General features: G+C 43.1%; 1 protein-coding gene across 8 annotated transcripts in view; it reads right to left on the bottom strand.

The window, feature by feature from the left end:
- The window catches only part of ST3GAL3 (ST3 beta-galactoside alpha-2,3-sialyltransferase 3), a 231,427-nt gene that overhangs the window by 113,341 nt on the left and 99,654 nt on the right, over window positions 1–18,432 (bottom strand). For all 8 annotated transcript variants that reach the window (XM_012434583.3, XM_012434587.3, XM_012434584.3 and 5 more), the window contains one exon: window positions 2,784–2,826. In XM_012434583.3, the coding sequence (XP_012290006.1) occupies window positions 2,784–2,826 (43 nt within the window). The remainder of the gene's footprint in view (window positions 1–2,783; window positions 2,827–18,432) is intronic.

Raw genomic sequence — 18,432 nt, 5'->3', positions numbered from 1 at the left:
TTTAATGTGAAAATAATTAAAAGATGAAAAATATGGAAGGTAAGTTAATATAATGAGAAAAGTCTAAAATTCAATCAGAATTTCTGAAGAGGAATAGAGAAAGAGTGGGGCAGAGGGAATATTTAAAAAGATAATGGCTGAAATTTTTCCAGAACATATGAAATTCTTATACCCAAGAATCTAAATGAGGCCAGATACTGTGGCTTACACCTGTGATACTAATACTTTAGGAGGCTGAGGTGGGAGGATCACTTGAGCCCAGGAGTTCAAGATCAGCATGGGCAACACAGCAAGAGCCTATCTGTACCAAAAAAAAAAAAAAGAGCAGCAGCAGCTAAATGAATCCTAATCAAGATAAATAAAAAGAAGGCCTTACATTGGCATAATCATTCATACTTTACAGAACCCTTTCTTTAATTCTTCATAAAACCATAGAAAGTGAGTGCTATTACCTACGTTTTTCATAAAGGAAAACTGGGATTCAGAAAGCTAAAATATAATAATTATCTAAGCTTATATAATACTAACCAGCAGAGACAGAATTCAAATCCAGTTCTAATTCAAGTTCAGGTCCTTTCCTATACCTCAGAAATAAAATATAACACAACCAGAGAGGGACTTGGTAAAGGGAGATCTCAACTTTGTTGAGGAACTGCCCCCACCAAAAGCAGAATCCTTAACTTGGAAACTTCTCTCTGGAAGTGGGTGGAAACCTTTCTCAGGTATCTGTGAGACTGGAGAAACAGCACTAGACTTCTGAAGACAGCAATGGACTAGAAAAACCTTTGCAGCTAGAGGCAGGAAAAGTTCCAGCTTGTAGCTTAAATTGTGAGTTAAATCAAATGAGGCCAAGACAATTTACTGTGCTAAAGACTAAGTTAACTCATATAGCTCAAAGAATTGCCCTGATACACAACAGAAAGCTACACAACAGCCTACTATGTACCACCCAACTGTCAGGAGAGCAGGGCAGGAGTGTCCTCCTCATCGTCCTCTTTTCACTGTTGAAGACAGTTTCAATACTGTAGTTAACATATCCTAGAGAATATGCCTTTTGTTCATCAATGTGATTCAACTTGGTAATTACTCTATCTCTTCCGTTCTGGTGTCATTTCACTTGCTTAGGGCTTATACTTGATTTGTTTTTTTTCCTGTGTGCTAAATTAAGAATTTTCTAAGAGTGAAGCCTGTGGCTTTCTAGCCACATTCAAACCCCGTTACCCAGATGTTAAGAGTGAAGATGTAAGAATTTTCTAAGAGCGAAGCCTGTAGCTTTCTAGCCACAATCAAACCCCATTCCCCAGATGTTAACATGCGGCTGACATCTCTCTACTAGCCTGGTAACCAGAATAGACACTTCTTCCTTCATAGTCACCTCCATAATGTATAAAAGTTGGGAGATTTAAAATGCTTGAAGTCATAGCACAAGGCACCAGAGCCAAGAAGCCAGATGCCAGACTATTCAGTGGGAAAACCAACCAGCCCCTGGTTTGATGTCTTGTATGTAGGTGTGGCCATCACCATCAGATGCAACTGTGGAAAAGGCCTTATGCAAGACAGGAGAGGAAGGAGACACAATTCTGATCCTTCATGATGTCTGTCTGGTACAGGGCAGGGGACACAGGTGCACAAAGATGACTAACAATAGAAAGGAATCACAGTAGGTAGTAATGTGGTTTTGCAGGGATTTATTGAGTATCAGCCATGTGAGCAGGCTTGCATGGGGCATGAACACATAGAGTGGAAAGAGCTGCAACTCAAGGCATGTTTGTCAAACAGAGAAGTATGCAGTCATCCTACCTTCATCTACCTATCCATCCATCCATCCATCCAAGCGTTCAGTGTTTAATGAGCACCTGACACACATAGACATAGACCAATACTGTATAGGTGCTAGAGAAACCAAGAAGGCCAGTAGGGAAGGATCCTGGAAGGATTAGATACTCAATACTTGACAGTCCTCTATAAATTAATCATTTCAATTGAATTCTTATAACAACCCTGTGAAATAAGTTTATTGTCATCATCTTACAGATGAAACTGAGACTCAGAGTGGTTAAGTAGCTTGCCCCAAATCATAAAGAGAATAAATATCAATCTGGGATTTAAATCAAGCTACCTATTATGCCTAGCTCTGAGCCTGTGCCCTTAAAAAATTAGTAATTATTATGCAATTACAGCTTAGTAAGATAATTGTAACAGAGGTAAAAAAATTCAAAAGAAGCACAGAGGAAGAGGCAATTTGTGTGGGGTGGAAGTCGTTTTTTAGTTTTCCAAGTGGACTAGCAAGGAAAGAGAATTTCAGACACAGATAACAAGCATATGCAAAGGTAGAGGGAAAAGGAGGGTTCACCTGTGGCAAGAGTGGCAGGAGTTGAAGCTGGAGAGGAAGACAGAGAATGATTACAGAAGGCTGTGCATGTCAGGTGCCAGAGCATCTTTGTGAGGCCCTGCCTCCTGCTGTGACTCAACTGTCCTCTACTCTGTAGGAGAAGGCCTTCCAGGAGCCTTCTAGTCCCTCAAACTCCTGGCAGTGGTCTCCTTCTGTAATGAGCTGCCCGTGCCAGCCAAATTGAAGGCCTTATGTTTGCACCTATCATCCCACCCTCTCCAGCCACTGCAGACTGTAACATGCCCCAAGATTCTGCTGACAGCCTAAGGACAGAGGCCCCAGGGAGTCCCCCATTTACCAGAAGAGTGATAAGAGCTGACTCTTCAAAGTGAGACCCAGCTCTCACAGACCTCTCTGCCACAGAACCAAGGTATCTTCTCATTCTACTCACAGTTTAGAGTCCAGATTCAGGAGGAAGCCCAACCGATCATACTCTGAAAAAGAAAAGCAGAAAATGTCACTGAAGTTAAGCCACTGATAACACTAGCATATTGCATCCCCTAGACCTAGACCCTGGGGACAGACAACCCTTGGAAAATTACACAATTCAACTGCTTCAAAGAACACAACTAAATACATAAACCACAAAACACCAGCTGAACACCTGTTTTGTGAAGGACCAAGTTCAATGCCAGGTATTTCCTATGCTTCTAGGGCAGCCAGTCCTATATTGGTATGTAACTGCCTTCCTTCCTGTATCAATGTGGTAACTGGAACTGAAATTTAGTAACCCATGAAACTGGATCCTAGAAAAGTAAGAGGCTCAGATGCAATCTCTGCTTCCTCTAAGCTCTAAACACAGTATTTGCTGAATTAGCCATCTTAGCCATGTCTCTCCATGGCTAAGAGACACGGGTCCTCAAATCCATGCCAGTTCTCTTCTTGGTCATCATAAAGAACCAATAGATCAGATTATATAAAGAACAGCAAGTTTACAATAAAATTTAAAGACAAATTGATGTTTGTAACAAGTGACCAATCAGATAAAAACTTTTAATTTATTTAAGTTCTTTACATCTTGCCTCATTCTAAAATGAGGTTGAAGCAGTTCTACAAAATTGTATGTAGTACAATATTTTAAAAAGGAGAAATCTGGGGCCAAAGTGGACATAAAAATAGGAAAATGCAGGTAGGGTAAGGAAAATAGCAAAAGTGAACGTCCTAGGGCCCTGTGTGCTTGCTGGAGGAAGATTACAGATCTGTCCCCAAGATTTTCCACAGCTAAAACTAAGTGCAAAGCACTGATTTCATGGTTCAGCAGTATCCAGAAAATAAACCAGAAGAATCACAGCTATTCTTCATACTAAGACTTGAGGGAAATTTCCTGTGTTCTCAAAAACATCTGTATATGGAAAATCATAGGAAGTGTCATGGGATTATTTCTTATGGCTCTGCTCCATAATTGCAGTGTGTGTGCGTGTGTGTGTGTGTGTGTGTGTGTGTCTATGTCATATTTTGGCATATGAATACAGTGGCATATGAATAAGGTGGCCTATGAATGCAGTTCTTAGCTAAGCTGGACTGGCTCAATCTAAGGGTAAAACAGAATACCAAGACCAAAATTCTGAATGGAAAAGGCCAGGCAGCAAAGCTTTCGAGGAACTCAGCCTTTAGTAAGCAGTGAATGGCCAAAAGAGGGAAGTTACACAGGCTGACAAGTACTTCCCAGGAGTCATTCTGCAAGGCCAATTAAGGCCAGATTCATTGCTTTCAAAATCATCTGAGCTGTGGAAAGAAAATAAATCCTCTTCTTAAAATTGAAGATACCAGCTAGGACACTTAACTCAACAGAAGGCTTGCCTCCCAAGAGAATACCCTTGAGCAAGTGAAAGCTTTTCCTCAAAATAATTCTGGTTCTGCTCTAATGCAGACAAATGGATGAAAGACTTGACTTAACATATCAAGAACTTACAAGCATTGGTAAGAAAAACAAAAAAGTCTTAAATATAAAATAAAACTAAAAATACAATTTGCAAAGAGTCAGTGTCAAAGTTAAGTGATCTTTCAACAATCCTATTTTATCATTCAATAAAAAGGAAACCTCATCAACTTGCCAAATACCTTTTACCGTCTCCCAGTGTGGTGACAACCATGGGGGAACTCTCGTGCTATTGCTCCTCGGACCTGAGCTAAGACTCCCTTAGACAATGAATCCATACTTTGGCAGATTCCTTCCAGAGAGGCCAGAGAATGCTTCCCTCATTGTTGCAAACTCAAATGTCAGGGGCTAAGCAAGAGAGCGCATAACCCAAATGAGGGAAGCGGGAGAATGTAATACCCTCATACAGCAGCAGCTCACACTACTTATTTTAGTTGCATTAAAAAACAAATCTTGTTGGAATGTCTTTTTTTCGATTCAGTTTTTTTTCTCCCATATATTTTCTATATAGCAAAAATAATTGTATCTGGGGTTTATTATTTGCCAGTGGCATCTTAGTTTTGTTTTGTTTTACACACACGCACACAAGCACACACTCACTGCATATTAAATTTCTAAGAACTCTGCATTTCTAAAGCAAGTTTGTCCCTTCATGGCTCTCTTGGTCTATCTGTTTTCTCTCTTTTATTAAGAGACATAAGGGCAGGACACAGTGCTGTAATCGCAGCACTTTGGGAGGCCAAGGTGGGAGGGTTGCTTGAGCTCAGGAGGTTGAGAACAGCCTGGGTAGCATAGTGAGCCCTCATAGTTCAAAAAAAATTTTTTTTTAAATTAGTTAGGCGTGTTGGTGCACATCTATAGTCCCAGCTACTCCAGAGGCTGAGGTAGGAGGATGGCGAGGATGGCTTGGGCCTGGGAGACGGAGGCTGCAGTGAGCTGTGATCATACCACTGCCCTCTAGCCTGGGCAACACAGTAAAGGGTCATTGTACCCATACAGCCCTCAAAAAAGAGACATGAGTACCAGAATAATGATACTCATGATAAATGGCAACTGGGCCTTGGCTCTAGCATCAGAGCCCAGTGGGAACTGAGTCCATCTGGACAGTGCATGCCCTGCTGAAGGGCAGCTCCCACTAGCTCCTGCTAACTGTGCCAGGCAGCAACACAGGCCCCACATTACCACATCTTCTGATTTATTTTTTCAAGCCAGGAATCTGGACTTTTAAGGTAAAATTAAGTTTATAAACATTGGCAAATGGATTCAAGAAAAATGTAAAGATTATGTGGACTGACAGCTCTGAGAGCTGTAGCTGCTCATAGTAGATGCTCAATAAATATTTGTTGACTGTTATCAGGATTATTTGGTCACAACAGTCATAAATCCAAATCAAATTAGTGTAACAGGATGCTAGAAAGAAAATTTTACCTGGGCCTGTAAGGCGATACATTTCAGGCACCATAGTGAAGCGCTAGACTAAGATGCAGATTTTCAAAGGAAATCTCTGAATACTTATCACATAATTCTAAAGGCCTTCCCTACAACACATATAAATAGTAATCGGTTGCTGGAGATGAAGGGAGAGAGGATTTGAAAACTGCTTTATGGGGAGCTGTGTTATGAACAGGGCAGGATGGGTACTTGTCTCTCACTCCAGCCTGCTGAAGAAAGCCTGACAGGGTCTTAAGGTATGGAGAACTCAATGGGCTGCCTGGGGCCCACCTCCTACCCAGCAAGTCTAGAGGATATGCTGGGTGATGGGCGGGCTGGCTGCAGGAGAGCACTGCATGGGGACCGGCCTGCACTGCCAGAATCTCTGGCAAAAACCAATGCATGAAGGAGCTGGTGTGGGCTTGTTTTGGGTCCTTTCCAGAACATCTGCCTGGGTTGACAGGTCCTCGGCCAACAGAAGCAGGGGGTAGATGTTGGGATTTCAAGGGCTGCAAAAGTGAGGAGCAAGGCAGAGGTACGAGCATTACCCATACTAGGAGAACCACAGAGAATAGGGGCCCACAACGGAAACAGGTCATCAGAACACTCACAAAAGCACCCCACCAGAGTCAGCTTTAACCACTTGTCAGGTCCAGAGAGTGCAAACACTCTAGGTCTTTACTGCTCATTCTCTCTCCCTCCCACAGCAATCCAAGAGAGGTCAGAGGCAGCAGCTAATCTGGCAGAGGAGGGAAGAGGAAAGACAAGCAAGGCATGCCCTCTTTCCCTGTCAGGCACCTGCCAGCACTAAGCCCTACTGGGGGGAAGGGAGCAACTGCAGCTTTCATGAATTGAAAGCTGTGACTCTTACACAAGACGGGACACTCTAATTTTGGAAACAGCAACTCACTGTTGCACCATGGAATTTTTATTACTTCAGGTGTATTAAAGACATGACAACATTTTAAGGCAACAGTGGGAGACAAAATGAAGGTGTCTGTGATGATCCCTCCACATTTCCTCCATGCTCAACATACTGGTTGCACTAATTTAGGTGAACAGGGCGATTTAATGGTTCACATAACCAAAACGTGGGAAGGGCCAGAGTGTGGAGGGTCTCAGGGGTGGCCGAAAGTGACTGGAATACACCAATGGCCTCCCTCTATTGCCTGTACTCTCCCCTGGTGAGCTTTCTTGGTAAGTGAGGCAACATGGCCACCAGCAACCTGTAGGCAAACATCTTCTACTTTGCCACTGGCAAGGATTGCATTTGCCCCTCTGCTCCCAGGGTGAAACTCCTGGGGAAAGGCTAGGGCTGGTGGAGCTTGCACCAGCTCTTCATTCTGTTCTAGTCACAGAGACTGAGGAGATGGGGTTTGTGTAAAATGATGACTCCCATGTGGTATGCATAGTTACAAGGAGCATTACCAGAAGAAAGGTGTTGTACTGAACAAATAAAATCCTCTTGCAAAGAGTAGGAATAATCTTTGGAAAACTTAAGAGCTAGCTAAATCTTCCAGGAAAGTGCACAGCCAGTTAAAATGAGCCACGGACCCCATTTCTCTCATCCTCGGTCCTCTGTCAAACCCTTCTCACAATGCCCTCTGATTTCCCATTCCAAACACCCGGCCCACCCCCTCTACCTCCTGCCACAAGTGAAGCCTGGAAGACCCTATGAGGCTTTTCTTGAGACTCTCCAGGAGAGGCTGCTTTTCCTCCCCTTTGCCAAGCACCTGTGGGAAATGAGAAGGGAGTGCTTATGACATAATGTGCTGTGGTTTTCATCATCTTTCTGTGTTTGGCATCCTTGGGGTTCTTGGATCTGCGGGATTTAATTACATTTGAAAAAAATTTGGTTCTTATTTCTTCAAATATTTTTCTGCCCTCCTCTCTCTTTTAGGGGCCCCAATAACACATGTACTAGGCTGACTGAAGCCCCATAGCTCACCAATGCTCTGTTCATTTTTTTCCCCCAGTAGTGTTTCACTCTATGTTTCTTTCCTTTTCTTTTTTTAAGAGACAGGGTGTCAATCTGTAGCCCAGGCTGGAGAGTGGTGGCACAATCATAGCTCACTGTAGCCTCTAACTCTGGGGCTCAAGCAATCCTCCTGCCTCAGCCTCCTGAGTAGCTAGGACTACAGACAAGCACCACCATACTTGGCTAATTTTTAAACTTTTTGTAGAGACAGGGGTCTCACTATTTTGCCCAGGCTGAACTCCTGGCCTCAAGCTATCCTCCTGCCTCGGCCTTCCAGTGCTGGGATTACAGGTGTGAGCCACAGCACCCAGCCCTTACTCTGTTTCATTTTAGATAGTTTCTATTGCTGTATCTTCTAGTTCCTATTTTCTTCTTCTACAGTGTCTAATTTGCTGATTATTCATCTAGTAAATTTTTTATCTCAGACATTGTATTTTTTCATCTCTGGGAGTTCTTTTTCATATATTCCATGCCTTTCCTTAACATTCTCATGCTTTCCCCTGCCTTCTTGAACACATGCTTTTCTGAATTGCCTCGTAACTTCTGACTGGCTGCCAGCCATGTGAATTTTATCTTGTTGGGGACAGGATACCTCTGCATTCCTTAAGTATTTTTGAGGTACAATTAAATCACTTGAAACAGTTTGAGTCTTTAAAGGCTTGCTTTTAAGCTTTGTAGGGTTAGAATTAAAGGCAAGAGTGAATTTTAAGGTTAATTTTGCACCATTACTAATTTTACCCACTGCTAAGGCAATACCTTCCTGAGTACACTATGTGGTACCCCATTCATTATACAGTTTTCCACAATTCCCAGCCTTGTGTGATCTCTAGGGATTATTCTGCCTGCCCTTTTCCAGTGGTTCTTTCCCCAGATTCTGGTAGTTTTCCCATTCACATGTACTTATCAGCTGAAAAGCCCATGGGGGACCTGCAGCAGATCCCCTGAGCTCTCTCTTTGTGCAGTTCTCTCCTCTCTGATGATCCGTGAATTTTAGTGGCTGTGGCCTCCTCCAATTCTCAACTGTTACCTTTGGACTCTTGGGTTCTCCTTCTCTGCAACGTGGACTGGAAACTCTCCAGGCAGTTGGCTTGGGCAATTACAGGGCTAACCTCATCTGTTTCCCTTCTTTCAGAGATTAATGTCCTGTACTACCAATTGTTCAACGTCTGAAAATATTTCCACATTTTTTGTTGTTTTTTTTTTTTTCAGTTATTTCTCCTTTCTTCACTTTTTCTTTATTCAGTCTAGACACCTTGCTCAACACTCAGTCCAGCCTGCCCAATTATCCTTCCATTGCACCCAAACCAAATCTCTCATTCCTGCCCAGTCCTCTCTCCTGAGCTCCACATTTTTTTTTTTTTTTTTTGGATGGAGTCTCACACTGTCGCCTGGGCTGGAGTGCAGTGGCGCGATCTCGGCTCACTGCAACCTCTACCTCTCAGGTTCAAAGGATTCTCCTGCTTCAGCCTCCTGAGTAGCTGGGATTACAGGCGCCCACCACCATGCCTGGCTAGTTTTTTGTATTTTTAGTAGACATGAGGTTTCACTATGTTGGCCAAGCCAGTCTCGAACTCCTGACCTCATGACCTGCCCAACTTGGCCTCCCAAAATGCTGGGATTACAGGTGTGAGCCACTGCACCTGGCTGAGCTCCACATTTGTATATCCAGCTGCCTCCTGGACAGCTCCAGTTCAGTGTCCTACAGGCACTTAAAACCTAAAGCACACCCTCCCAGAGTTCATCTTCATCACCCTCATACACACCCAGAACCTCTTTCTGGATTTCCCACCTCAACAAACAGCACCATTATTCACCCAGCTGCGCAAGCTTGAAACCTGAGAGAATTCCTTTATTCCTGCTTCTCTCTTCTTTGATCTAATTCATTGGTATGTCCTTTTAATTCCATGTTCTAAATGGATCTCAAATCTACTTACTTTTCTCCGTTTCTACTCTCCTTGGCCAAGCCAGCTTTACTTCTCCCCTGGATTGCTGTACCAGCCTCCTGTTATAGCTGGGTCTCCCTGCCCCTGTCTAATAGATGCTCTGTGTTGCAATCAGAGCTATCTTTCTGTAAGATAAATATGGCCATATCATAATCCTGCTTAAAACTTTGGTTAGACTCTACTGTTCTCAGAACAAATCCCAGTCTCTTCATCCACAAGGTCCTTCATGACCTGGCCTATAGCTACCATTTCAACTTCATTTCTAGATTCCCGGCATCACCCCTGCCATATTCAATGCTCCTGCCAGGCTGACCTATTTCATCTTTCTCCAACATAACTTTATCATCTCCAGGCCTTTGAACATGCCTTTCTCTTTATTTAAAATATTTTCCTGACTGGGTGTGGTGGCTAATGCCTGTAATTCCAACACTTTGGGAGGCCCAGGCAGCCAGATCACTTTAGCCCAGGAGTTCAAGACTAGCCTGGGCAAAATGGTGAAACCTTGTCTCTACTAAAAATACAAAATATTACCTGAGTATGGTGGTGTGCGCCTGTGGTCTCAGCTACTTGGGAGGCTGAGGCAGGAGGATCTCCTGAGCCAGAAAATTTGAGGCTGCAGTGAGCCATGACTGTACTGCTGCACTCCAGCCTGGGCAACGAAAGTGAGACCCTGCTTCAAAATTTAAAAATTAAATAATTTCCCAATCTCTTTTCACATTGGTTATTTCCTACACATTATTCCTAAATGACCCACAGTTATCTCTAGTTCAAAATGGTGCAAATCAGACTTATCTTCGCCTGTTCCCCAGCCTTCCAGCCTTGATTCTTCTTGTTTTTAAATAATAGCATTATCATCCAGTCCTCCAAGAAAGAAATGTTGCTGTACCCTAATGTCTTTCATTGCTACATATAGACCCTGCTCCCTCACTATCCCGTCACTGCTTTTGCTTGAGTCTTCACTGTTGCTTGGTTCACGTGGCAACCTCTTGATCTGTCTTCTCAGCCTCATCTCCTGCCACTCCCTTCTAGGAAGCCTTTATGCCTGAGAGCTACTACTGCAGGTGACATTTCTTCTACGACGCCTTCACTCACCTTGCTTATCCTTCAAGATAAAGCCATCACCAAAACTCGATTTCACAGATGTTCTTATAATATAAGGATTTTACTCCTTTCCCTAAATTTCCAGCTCTGTCTTATACTATTGTCTCCCTTGCTTTGTGCTCTGGTGATTTTGGCTTCTTTCAGTTCCTTGAAGCAGGCACCTCTTTATTTGGTTAATTCCTGCTCATTCTTTAGACCCTACTTTGAAGGCCCTCTTTTAGAAGAGCGTTCCTTGTTCTCCCTGTGTAGACCTCGCCCTTCACATGCTCCTGTGCCACAGTGTACTTTCTCCAGTTTGTAACTACTCATTGACCGACAGGTGCCTCTCCTCTGCTAGTCTGCAAGTTCCACTAAGGCTCTTCTCTTCCTCACAGTTGCATTACCTAACACTATGCTTGGCATGCGGAAGGAATATGGAATGAATGACATCTTCTCTCATCTAACTTGTTAGCCTAAACGCACCTTATCTGTGCTCTCCACCCCTTCCAGAACTTACTCATGAACTTGCAGTGCACATCTGTTGTTTCTGTCCTTTTAGAAATAAGCCCCTTGGGTTTCCTTCAGGGAACTGCTCTTCTCCCACTGCAGGCAAGTGGTGAGACTGTTGATGGGATTTATGTCCAAAGTGTAGGTACCTGACAAAAGCTAGATTAGTGGGACAATTTCTTCCTTAAACTCAGCGACACCAGGGAGAAAAACAATGTGCTGAAGAGAGGGATCAACCTAGATTCCTGGGGCTGCCCCTCATGTTCTTTCTGACAGCTGGATGTTTAGCTTCTAATTAGATTCTGTGGGTACCCATGTCCTTCTGGTAAATTCCTTTTTAAAAACAGTTATTCCCAGTCAGTTTTTGTTGCCTTCAATTAAGCTGTCCTAGCTTATATGTATTTGGGTCCTCCTAAAGGACAGGGCTCACCTCTGCACCTAATATCGCATGTGGCACAGAACTAGTGTTCCATAAATGTGCTGAATGGATGGAGGGGTGGACAGAGTGACTAAATAAGCAAGGCAGACTAACAAGCAGCTCTGAGACATGGAGTCTTTTGGAGTCTTTTCCTCCACCCCTTGCAGCGACGGGCAGTGTTGGTGGTGGCAGTGATGGCAGCAGCAGGGGCTACCTCTCCCTTTCCTTCCCCCTCACCTGACATCTTTGACTGTGGTGATTCCCTTGCTCTGGCCCTTCCTGGCTCCCAGCCTTTCTGATTATATCACAGTCACCTGCCCACAGCGAGCCTCCTCTGGCTCTTCTTAGGTGCAACTGTCTGCCACACTATTTATGTAATGCCTTTCACACTCTCTATTTTCTGGGTTTTGCTTTGGGGTTCCCTTTAAGAACTCCCTGTTTGCCAAGGTAGTTTCCTCCCATCATGTATAAAGGCCTGATATTTAACCCTCTCCACAAAGACTTCCTGAGTCTCCTGAGTCACCAGAATCTGCCTGCTCAGGAGCACTTTACCCTCAGCCCCAGCCTCATAGTCACGTTACTGATGATTTAATCTGTGCATGGCCATCACAGAGTTCTCTGATTAGCAGGAAAATTTAAGCATGATCTTTAGGAATTATAAACTAGAAAAGAAAGCAATCAGGAAGGCACAGGCATTATGCTGCCGGAATACAGGAGCACAGCTTCTCTACTGCTGGGGTTGGGCACGGTTACAGACCCCAGCACATCTCCTTTATACAAATGTGTTCTTAGAGTTACATATGAATTTGCTTTATACAAAGTAACTGCTATTTTGAGTGTACCAACACTTTAGGGACAATTCAACTCTGGGGTAGCTGGCATGAAAGTCTGGGTCTCACCAGCAGCCCAATGATCCCAGATCTGTACTAAGAACAGAACACTCTGGGAATCCCGGGTCAGCCAGGCACAACGTGCACTGATATTCCAGCTCTCCTAGCACCTGAAGATACTCTCCTCCGCAGGTATCAAAGCAGAAAGCCAGCAGAAATGTTTAGTCTGATAGCTTAGGCTTCCTGCCTTGGCCAGGCTGGAAAGCCCAGGACTACAAAAATCACTGACCAAGGAGCATGTGTGTCTCTGCCCAGCTCCAGGTGGGGAGTGACATGACTGATGCCCTTCTCCTGCAAGTGCACCAAGTCAGAGCTGTGAATGCACAAAGTCCTTTTTCAGATGTCTTTGAAATTAACCATTTACTCTTCCATTGCCACATAAAAGGAATAAGTCAGTCTTCTTAGTCACAGCAAAAGATTCATATAACTTGCTGGATGAACACTGGAACACTGATGTAAACCTTAGAAGATTCGGAAACTGGACATAAGAGGCTACATATTAAAGTGTGAATACATGTAATAACGAAACCTTGCTACATATAAAGCAAAAATAATGGAATTAAAATAAAAATACACAGTTGGTCTACCATCATCATAAACTACTGAAAAGTCAAGCTCACAAAGTCTGTGAGAATTCAGAATATATGAACAGAACAATTACTAAATTTAAACTAGCAGACATACAGAGAACCTTACATCCAATAAACGGAGAATGTACATTCTTTTTTTTTTTTTGAGAGGGGATCTTGCTATGCTGCCCAGGCTGGATTCAAACTGCTGGGCCCAAGTGATCTCCCACCTCAGCCCCTGAGTAACTGGGACTATAGGTGCATATCACTGTGCCTGGCCTCTTTTTAAGCCATGTAGGGAGCACTTATAAAAACTGACCAGGCTAGTGCAGTGGCTCATGCCTGTAATCCCCGCACTTTGGGAGGCTGAGGTGGGCGGATCACGAGGTCAGGAGTTTGAGACCAGCCTGGCCAACATAATGAAATGCCATCTCTACTAAAACTACAAAACTTAGCCGGGTATGGTGGTGGGTGTCTGTAGTCCCAGCTACTCGGGAGGCCAAGGCAGGAGAATCCTTTGAACCCGGGAAGCGGAGGTTACAGTGAGCTGAGACTGCGCCACTGCACTCTAGCCTGGGCGACCAAGTGAGACTCCATCTAAAAAAAAAAAAAAAAAACCCCAAAAAACAATTGAGAGGCTGTAACATAGGGTCAGCCTTCTAACCCTTGTTTAATTTAAAATTTAAGTATTGAGAAGCTGTCATGTGAAATCACATTTTATCACTGGCAACAAAATATTGTCAGTTATTTCCCTTGAAGTGATAATGTTCGCTTTCATTATTGAGAAAATGTCTGTCAAATTCCAAAGTCTGAAAAACCATAGTTTGTCAATTGTACTTTCAAGTAAAAATTATGTTCCATGAAAAATGTTGCATGAAAAACTCATGGAGCAGAGTGTAGCCCAAGAGGATGCTGGTCAGTGGCAGGCAGGCCAGGTGGGGACCCCCAGGGGAGCACAGCTCCAGGTGAAGGCCAACACACCAGTCCTCACGTATGTGCACTGAATGTAGCCTTTTATGATCTCCAACCAACTCCAAGGTGACTGCTCTAAGAATTCATATACATGTTGCAATAGAGCTTCATGCCATTTTGAAATACCTGATACACTTTGGGAGGCCGAGGCGGGTGGATCACTAGGTCAAGAGATCGAGACCATCCTGGTCAACATGGTGAAACCCCGTCTCTACTAATACAAAAAATTAGCTGGGCATGGTGGCGCGTGCCTGTAATCCCAGCTACTCAGGAGGCTGAGGCAGGAGAATTGCCTGAACCCGGGAGGCGGAGGTTGCGGTGAGCCGAGATCGCGCCATTGCACTCCAGCCTGGGTAACGAGAGCGAAACTCCGTCTCAAAAAAAAAAAAAAAAAAAGAAATACCTGATACAAAAAGGTGAGATTAGATTTGAAATTAATTTGTTCTTACTGAAGAAATTTCAACCTTACAATTTTGATGAAAGGAAGAGCTGTTAAATTTTTAAAATATGATTTCAACTGTTGTGTAAACTTCTGAATAAGTATAAAAATGATTTTACATTTTTATCAGTTATTTGTGTGAATGAAATTTCTTTTTAAGGATAACTTGAGTTTTATTTTTGGGAGATTATCATTAAAAAGCCCTGACAGGAGTTATGCAAAGCCTTCCCGGGAAAAAATCCTGAATAAAAATTTATGAACACTGAAACAAGCTCAAGTTTTTAATGAAAAAACTTGAAAAGATTTTTATGGCATAGCAATTCAACATTTAATATATTTCTTAATACTTTGTGTTTCATTTTGCTCATCATAATTCTTTTTTTGTTTGTTTGTCTGAGACAGGGTCTTACTCTGTTGCCCAGGCTGGAGTGCAGTGGCACAATCTTGGATCACTGCAGTCTTGATCCCCTGGGCTCAGGTGACCCTCCCACCTTAGCCTCCTGAGTAGCTGGGACTACAGGCACAACACCACCATGCCTAGTTAATTTTTGTATTTATTTTTGTAGAGACAGGGTTTCACCATGTTGCCCAAGCTGGTCCCAAACTCCTGGGCTCAACTGATCCTCCTGCTTTGGCCTCCCAAAGTGCTGGGATTATAGATGTGAGCCACCACACCTGGCCTGTTCATCAGAGTTCTGTTATATATATATATATTTTTAAAATCACAAATGTTTTCACAATGCCCTATGTAGATAACTCCAAGTCCTCTCCTGTTTGTACTAGTATAGCACATAAATATTACTTCCTACCTACATTCTGACGTGAAAACAGTTGGGAGTACCAGGCTGTGCAGTGAGATCCTGTTCTAGGACAAAGAGAGAGCTTCCTGAAGGTTCCTGAAGCCAGGTGTCCTAGTGTGGCCTCACCTTCAGGATACTGAGCCCCAGAATGGAATTTCAAGGAATACAGTTGTACATGATGAGCCTAACATGCTACTGGCATTTTCCATTTTGAGTGACCCACTTCCTTTTTTCCTTGTAATGAACCACCACAAATTCCAATCAGCTGTCACTGCACTTGGCACAAAGCAGATGCTTATTAAATGACTACTACTGATACTACTGATGATAACCATGAATATTGCCCATGAACACCAATTTAAGGAGCATTATTGAGATATATAAAGTTTGGTATTTTATGGGCTAAAAACATGAACTTGGCTCTATCAGAAAATTGCAATGCTTTGGATTATAATTCACAAAAGCCACAAGGCAGAACAGTCCATGAGGCAAGAAAACCCATCTACCCAGAGAAGCAGCTCTGCTGTCAGATCTTCTTTAAAGTGGTCTTTGGCTCCAATCTCTGGGCTATGATGAATTGCTAAGTACAAAGGGAATGGCAGTAAATGGAACAAGGACCCATTCTAGCCAAAACAGGTCTATTATGTCTTAAGAAATGTCATTGTACAGTCTCTAAAAAAAAGTCATGGGCTATATTAAGCATATGTAATATATGCCATGGCTTGGATGGAGGAGGAAGTTGGCAATAGTTCCAAATGGGCTGTCAGGCTTGCAGAATGAAGGGACTGAGAACAACTACTATTTATTGAGCATCTTCCTCTGTATTCATGGTGTTCTCAGTACTGTCATCTACACAGCTCCATGAAGCAGGTACTCTCTCTGTTTTACAGATGAGGAAACAGAGGTTTAGACAGGGGAGGTATGTTCAAGATTCCCCAATCATGAAGTAGGCTAGCAGGTATCCTGCTGAACCAACCCAGGTCTGATTCTTTTCTTTACGTTATGCCACAATGACTCTCAAAGGAAACCAAAAAAGTAGAGCCTCACATTAGCAGCACAGTTTCCATGACAGCAATGATATACTATTGCCTCCCATCCCCTTCCCCAGGGTGATGTCAGAAGGCCCTGGCCATGCCACACATGAATCATGGGAGTCAAAAGAGGCCTGAGAAGGGATGGCCAAAGTGCAAATAGCTCCCACATCATCTCAAGGCAGGGAAATAAACCACAACATGGGATCAATTAGTCAAAGACAAACTAAAAGGAAAAGCAGTTTTCTAAAATAAACACAGAAAAACCCACTGACCTACACTAAATTAACTGATCCAGTAAAATAACTTAGACTTTTGCAAACTAAAATCCAATCTCAAATGGGTGTATGTTGGTGTGGGAGAGGTAAGAGGCCTAGGAAGAAGCTTCTGATAACAGAGTCCCCTGTGACTATCAGGCCTCCATCTGGGCACAGCACAGCTGTTCTCCAATGTGGCATACTGGGGGCCAAGGGCACATGACACATCCTTGGCCCCAAGTAAGAGAATCACAGCCTATAGAAGGAGCCCTGGAAGCCTCACACAGTAGATAGAAGCCCCTCCCACTGCACCCATCTCCCTTCTGTCTTGGGAAAATAGCAGATGCCTAGGGCTGAGTACTGCAGTGAATTCAATCCTATTCACAGCATCAACTGTGTCTGGGCCATGCCAGGGCATCTTGCACTAAGCTGCAGGAGGATTAGGAGGGAAAGCATGTCAAAACAGCTGCTTGCACAGAAAATGGAAAAAAATGGCTCAGTCTGCAGTTTGTACCTTAACCTTCATGGAGCTTATGTGGGGTCAATAAGACATAACACTCACTGCTATGGTCTGAATGTTGGTGTCCCCTGCAAATTCACGTATTGGAACCTGATATCCAATGTGACAGTATTAAGAGGTGGGGCTTTTAGAAGGTAATTAGGTCATGAGGGCTCCACCCCCAGGAATGGGATTGATACTTTAATCAGGGAGGCTTGAGGGAGCCTATTTGCCTCTTCTGTCTTGTGAGGAGGCACACAGAAGGTTCCATCTATGAGGAATGGACCCTTTCCAGACACTGAATCTGCAGATGTCTTAATCTTTGACTTCCCAGCCTTCAGAACTGTGAGCAATGAATTTCTGTTGTTTATAAATTACCCAGTCTAAGGTATTTTTGTTATAGCAGCCCAAAGAGATTACGACAATCACCAAGCAATTACTAAACAAAATGAGAGAGCTCCACTCCCTGAACAAAAATAACTTCTTTTTTTCCTAGTTATAAGAATAACATATGCTCAATATAAAAATCTAAAGCCAAAAAAACTTATAAAGAATAAAGTAAGAACCATTTGAAACCCCTATTTACCTAGGGTTAACTGTTACAAATATTTTAGTGACTATTTTCCCAGAAATCTCTCTTTCTATAAATATGATATACGTATGAATGTACATATATAATTTTACTTGCCTTTGGCCTCAATATACATGCTGTTTCTGTTTTGTTCACTCAACAATATCCTCGACATCTTCTGTGTTAATAAAAGTAAAACTGCATCATCATTTTAAATGACTGCAGTTACTCCAATGCATGGATATGCCATTATTTATTTAATCCCAAGCACTCCTTAATTAATGAATATTATTGTTCCTAATTTTCTATTCTTCATTTAACACCTATTTAGCACCTATTATGTACCAGGTGCATTCTAAATACCAGTGATACAGTGATGAACAAAACAGACAATGTCCTTGGCCAAATGAAGCCTCCATTCTAGTGGGGGAGATTCAGTGTGCAAGTAAATAAACAAATAGCTTGAAAGAAGGAGGCAGGCTAAGAAAAAACAAAGACCTGCCTTTTTAGAAAAGAACTGGTTACAGGAGTGGACTACTTGAGACGCAGTGGTCTGAGAAGACCTTCTGGCAGAGGTGGAGGTGAGACAGAGGCCTGAAGACAGCCATGCAAAGCAGGGGGTAAGAGCAGTCTAGGTAGTAGAAACAGCAAGCATGAAGACCCTGAGGCAGGAAGGGACTGGCATCCTCAAGGAGCCGCAGGCATGCCAATGTGGCATGAGGGCAGTGGACTGGGGGCAAATGAACTACAGGGAAATTGGAGAGGTAAGTAGGAAC

Source organism: Aotus nancymaae, unplaced genomic scaffold (genome assembly GCF_030222135.1).
Source record: "Aotus nancymaae isolate 86718 unplaced genomic scaffold, 86718_ANA_hifiasm-v0.15.2.pri h1tg000007l, whole genome shotgun sequence".
NCBI classification, from domain to species: domain Eukaryota; kingdom Metazoa; phylum Chordata; class Mammalia; order Primates; family Aotidae; genus Aotus; species Aotus nancymaae.
This window is presented reverse-complemented; position numbering and strand designations above follow the sequence as displayed.